Source organism: Lampetra planeri, unplaced genomic scaffold, assembly GCF_965212315.1.
Source record: "Lampetra planeri unplaced genomic scaffold, kcLamPlan1.2.h2 scaffold_1040, whole genome shotgun sequence".
Taxonomy (NCBI): Eukaryota; Metazoa; Chordata; class Hyperoartia; order Petromyzontiformes; family Petromyzontidae; genus Lampetra; species Lampetra planeri.
Window position 1 is genome coordinate 1 of NW_027613750.1, and position 5,845 is coordinate 5,845.

At 44.3% G+C, this 5,845-nt stretch overlaps 1 protein-coding gene across 1 annotated transcript; it reads left to right on the forward strand.

The window, feature by feature from the left end:
* Positions 1 to 789: 789 nt before the first annotated feature.
* Positions 790 to 5,845, forward strand: LOC144738536 (LIM domain kinase 1-like; the record flags this gene model as incomplete). Its single annotated transcript, XM_078621549.1, has 15 exons — positions 790 to 928; positions 1,677 to 1,786; positions 1,955 to 2,128; positions 2,210 to 2,315; positions 2,439 to 2,525; positions 2,659 to 2,696; positions 2,779 to 2,968; positions 3,052 to 3,138; positions 3,224 to 3,355; positions 3,446 to 3,505; positions 3,586 to 3,651; positions 4,068 to 4,254; positions 4,528 to 4,583; positions 4,730 to 4,887; positions 5,293 to 5,845. Coding segments are annotated over 15 exons (2,143 nt in total), but the record flags the coding sequence as incomplete, so codon positions are not given.

Here is a 5,845-nt window from a genome sequence, read left to right on the forward strand (position 1 = left end):
TTCTTGTTTCAGGTTGTTCAGAATAAAATCATATCAAACACTGACGAATCTCGGGCGACTGGACTTGCTCGTTTGTTCGAAGGAGTTTCGTTGCTCATCTAGTTGGGTTGTTGGCTCCACAAAGGGGTGTGACTCTCGGTCGCCCCCATTGTTGTTTGACAGATTCACCTGAGAGTCGTTGACCCCCGTGGTCAATGGGGCATTCAGCCGGCGTGTATTTGAATGGGTATTGATGGACCTGGGGAGGGAACTTATTGTGTGTTCCACTTGTAGCGGATGCAGAGTTCCTGCCTTGTAGTGACATCACAAAAAAATGGTTGTTTGCCTTCCGCGTTTATCCCAACGTAGTAAGCCGTGCTTGCGCGAGTTATTAAATAGCATGACACAGTATTCCACATCCACTCTACTTCACGCAACAAACAACGTCAGTGCTACAAAAGCAGTAAAGACATAATAATAACAGCTAATACTGCATTACACCATATTGATTGGACTCAGACTGCAAGTGGAACCAATATTAATGATAAATTCTGGATAGACTGAACCTCAATCCTCTGTGGAGAGAAGGTAGTTCTAACATGTGTTTAAAATAGGACATGCAACAATAATCTATGGTCCAACTGCCCTGAAAGTATATAACCTGATCCTGTGTGTGCTGGACTTATCAACTTTCCACTTAAGTCTCATGTGTCCATGGATGATTCGGGTCCTGTTACTTTGCTCTGCAGCACATCTCACTCTGTCTGACTGTTCCACCATGCTGCTCTGTGTCTTTCCTCCGGTCTTTAGGTGCTGTGAATGTGGCTGCATCCTCTCTCACTGGTACTATGAACGAGAAGCACAGCGCTACTGTAAGAAACACTACTGGGCCCGTTTTGGAGAGAACTGTCACGGCTGCAAGGAAACCATCGCAACAGGACTCATAATGGTAAACTTGATGAAACTGATGAAACTTGATGAAAATGAAAGACATTTTCACATATTCTGTCTGACTGACAAACAACCGACCAGAGGAGTGTGAAAAAAAACATTGTTCTTGGACGTAAAGCAAATTGTGTTGTGTCTGTTATGCTATCACTCTGACACTTCTTGGAAACACCGAAAAAGGAAGGAAGGCACGATTTGCCAACAAAATAGTTGGGAAAGCAAAAATGTTTGTCCCTCTACAGAAAAGGGAAATTCCAATTTTTTGACCTTGAACTGACCCTTAGGTCTTATCTTGTGTTGCTGTCACAACTCGGTTAGTCACAACACCACAGTTCAAGACCAAACAATCGCTACTGACCTCAGGTAATATTGTTCTTCTGCTCATTCCAAACTCGGTTTGTTGGTTGCTCTGTGATGATGAAACAACTTAATTTAAATTGATACCATTTGATCATGTAGCCTTTCAAATATTAATGAACAGACATACCATCAATCTCTGCACACCCAGCCTCAAATATGTATTCATACTCATACTCAAAGCTTTCCTGTGTCCTGATATTCTTCCTCACATGAAAGTACATGTTTTTTTCTCTCCCAAACCAGAGGATATCCTCTGAAAACATCCTGACAGTACACCACAAAGCCTTAGTGCAAGAATGTACATAACATGGCATGGAATTCTCTCTTGTTTTTTCTAAAAAGCCTCTGTCTTGTTTCTGTCTCTTTCCTCTGCGTCCCTGTACGAACAGGTTGCAGGGGAGCAGAAGTATCACCCTGAATGCTTCACTTGTGTGAGCTGTGAAATGTTCATCGGAGATGGAGATACCTACACCCTGGTCGATCGCTCTAAACTGTACTGGTAAGATGACAGAAAAGGGAACGTGATATCAATTCAAAGAGAGGATACTTCAGCCACAGTTGTTTAGTTGTCCTCCACAGTTTTTAGTCCGGCTTTGTGTGGGTGTTTTGGGTTGTTGTTGTTGATTTTACCTTATGTTCTTGTCTTTGGGTTTTGTTTGTCCTGCAGCGGCCACTGTTTCTGTCGCGGTGTCGTGTCAGGCGTTGGGTCGACGTCCCCACTCGGCCAGAGTCCTCACATGGTGGCGATGGTGTCTCTGCCAACCCTCGCAGGCGCCTGCCGAGGTCTGAGTGTCACCATGGATCTTAACCAAGAGAAAGGTTCTCTGGTCACTGTGACAGGGTGATTAACATTCACTTATCTTCTTGATTAACAAGTCATTTCATCCTCCACCTATTCACTTACTTTTTCTAACTCGCTCAGGTTAGACTCAGATGTCCTCAGCCCTGATGTGCTGTCCTCCGTCCACATTGGTGACCACATATTGGAGATCAACGGCATCCCTGCACGCAATATTTCCCCGGACGAAGTAGGTCTCAAACTACCCATCAAATAAGCAGTGTCACTGATGAGTGGTGGCTGCACTTCTTCATGCAATCCTGAGGCAAACTGGAGAAGAACCAAGGTCAACACAACCTTTCATTTCTTTTAGATTAACCACGTGATCCAGGACACGAGCAGACCACTGCAGCTGACTGTTGAACACAACCCACATTCTCCCAACGACCCTCCGAACTCAGTCAGTGTCCAGGATGACGGCCGCGTCCATGACAAACTTACTTCGACACACAAACTCCCAAGTGTGGAAGAGGAGCCAAGTTCAGCGGATGAGACAGATTGAACCAATCAGGGGGACTCTTTCATCACCTAAGCAACAAGGAACCATGGGAATGCGATCACGCAACATACTGTAATACAGCGTGAACTTTTGACATCCGTTGATTCATTACTGCCTCACGTCTTCCCGGCTAAGTTTTTCCTTTTTGTCTCAGACGCAGCTGTAGTATCGATAAATGCCCCGTGTCCCCTGGAGCTCTGTCTCATCTATCCCAAAGAAGAGACATGGTTCGCTCCGAGTCTTTACGAGTAGACCCTGGAGATCGGACACACCGGATCTTCAGGCCGTCCGACCTCATCCATGGAGAGGTGCTTGGCAGGGGCTGCTTCGGACAAGCTGTCAAGGTATGACGGTCGAGAAAACAAGTGCACACCCAGGGTTTTTAGGATTGATATGAACCACCCGTGTGATACCTGTCGCTGTCAAGGTCACTCATCAGGAGACAGGGGAGGTGATGGTGATGAAAGAGTTGATAAGTTTTGATGAAGAGACCCAAAAGACTTTCCTAAAAGAGGTAAGAGATGAGTGTTTTCATGGCTTTTTCTAGCTGCCACAAGATGAAGCCGATATGAATCCGTACTTCCATTCCTCATGGACAGGTGAAGGTGATGCGCTGTCTGGATCATCCTAATGTTCTCAAGTTCATCGGACTGTTTTATAAAGACAGAAGGATCAACTTTGTCTCCGAATACATCCAGGGAGGAACTCTACGAGAGGCCATCATGAAAATGGTATGGTTTTTCTATTCTCTGTATTGTGTTTGTTTCCTCTTGAATACTGACCGACTGAAAAGTCAAAATCACCATCTGCTGTGTTGTAAGGACAAGGACTTCTCCTGGAGTATAAGAGTGAGTTACGCCAAGGACATTGCAGCTGGAATGGTGAGTGTTTCCGTTAAAAAACTAAAGTTTCAAACTGCCAACTCTCCCCAATATTTACATGAAACATCTGTCCTTCCCAGGCATATCTACACTCCATGAATGTGATCCACAGAGATTTAAACTCACACAACTGTTTGGTCAAAGAGGTAAACAACTAGCTCCCTAAAAAATCCATCCTCTTAACGACACATTCAAAATGATAATGTTACTTTTGGAATAGAGTATTTTAGTTTTATACAGTGGTATTTGCTGCTTAATATTTGGATTGTGGCTGATTTTTTTTCAAAACTGTTATTTTTATATTGTTACCAAGTTATTTTTATTTTCATTTTACTCATTAAGACAACTCAGTTGCCCGGTGTTACAGTGGATCCCTGGTATGTGGTACATACATATTTATAGCAGTACAGGGTAATTCACACCTTCAAACGAACCTCACATAGTGAATATTTAGTCACATCTATATCAGATCCTCCTCTCCTGTTCTGTTGTTTTCACAAGACTCTATTAAATAAGCAGTCCAATAAGCAGCATGTTACCGTTTCTTTCTCTCCTTGAGTAGAATCAGTCTATTGTGGTGGCAGATTTCGGTCTGGCCCGGCTGGTGATGGAGGAAACTACCCGGAGCAGAGTATCATCTCTGGAACGACCTACAAACGGGGCTCTGACCGAGCTGCGCAAGCCTGACCGGAGGAAACGGTACACCGTGGTAGGAAATCCTTACTGGATGGCCCCCGAGATGATCCATGGTAAGACAGTATTCAATGCCTGAAAAGTTTCATTTCTCAAGACGTGGGTTTGACAGACTAAACAATCGAAAGTGAAGTTTCTGACCAAAATGGACTTAAAAAGGTGATCAGGGGGACCTGAATGACCTAAACTGAAACCAAGAATTTTATCAGACCTCATATAATACACACGATACATCATCTGGGCTGTATTGTAATGAACCAAAGGTCAAATATGAATGACTATATACAGTCAGGATGAGTTTGTAAACATCATGACTCCACACCTCTTAGGTAAGAGCTACGATGAACGAGTGGACATCTTTTCCTTTGGTATCATGATATGTGAGGTAAGACTTTTTTCTTTTTAAATTGCAGTGTGTTGCACCTCTCTGTGTCCTACGTGACATAGACAAAGGATGAACTCATTTATCAACATACATTACGTACATACAGTATGGGGCTGAGCTGATGCCTTCCATCTCTCTCTCTTAAGATAATAGGTAGAGTGAGTGCCGACCCAGACTACCTTCCCCGGACTAATGATTTTGGGCTAAATGTGGCTGGTTTCCTTCAACAATTCCACCCTCAGCAGTGCCCGTCAACCTTCCTGCCACTGGCTGCTCTCTGTTGTGACATGGATGCTGATAAACGGTATGACATCAACACTTCAGGAAAACCAGACTTAAACACAGATTAAGCAAAATATGAGCTCTCTGCCTTATACTTCAGTTGGTTTCATTCTCTCAGGACTGTCACAGGCAGCGTTCTAAATTAATTTGCTGATTATCGGTGTCTAGTTAATTGTGCCTTTGTAAAGTGCATTGAGTGCCAATAAAATAAAAAAGTGGTATAAAAATGAGCCAGTTATATGCATTTGGTGCATTGGCCTTTAGGAACACTGCAGTCCGTATTATGGACCAGTAGACATTATTGTTATTACACAACGAAATTAGAAAGGGGGTGTGACATGTTTGACATGTGGAGATGTTTCTTTCTGGTCTGGTTTTTGCATCTCATCATCACATCACTCCAACTCTTTGTCTTCAACTATTTCAGTCCTTCCTTCTTAAAACTGGAGGAGTGGCTGGAGAACTTGCTGATGAACCTGGACATCTGCCTGCCTCTGCTCTCTGAGTTAGAGCAGCTACGCAGGAACTTCTGGCAGAACTACAACCACCAAAACCACTCGCAGAACCAGAAGAGAGCACTTGACTCTAATGAGCAAAACCATTTTCCACAGCTCCAGGGTTCCAGCCCCAGGAAATCTTCAGACATTGCAAGTAACTACAGAAGGCCTCATCACCTTTCCCAAAGCCAAGACCAAAACAGCTCATCTGAAAGTCATTTGGACAGAGATCGACCTGACACTTCGCACCTGAGCCAAGAATGTAAGGAGCGTGCACAAGACAACAGCCAGAAGTGTTGCAGGTCGACAGGCAAGGACAGGTGTGAAAGCAATGAACCCAACTCCACAGAGCAACCAGTCCCCCAGCATGAGCCCCTACAACCACTGCAGGTGAACAACTCCCTATCCAGCCCGTCCAGCAGGCAGCGAAGGAGATGCAGAGTGCCGTGGAACCGAACCACAGAGGACAGCTCTTTCCTCTGA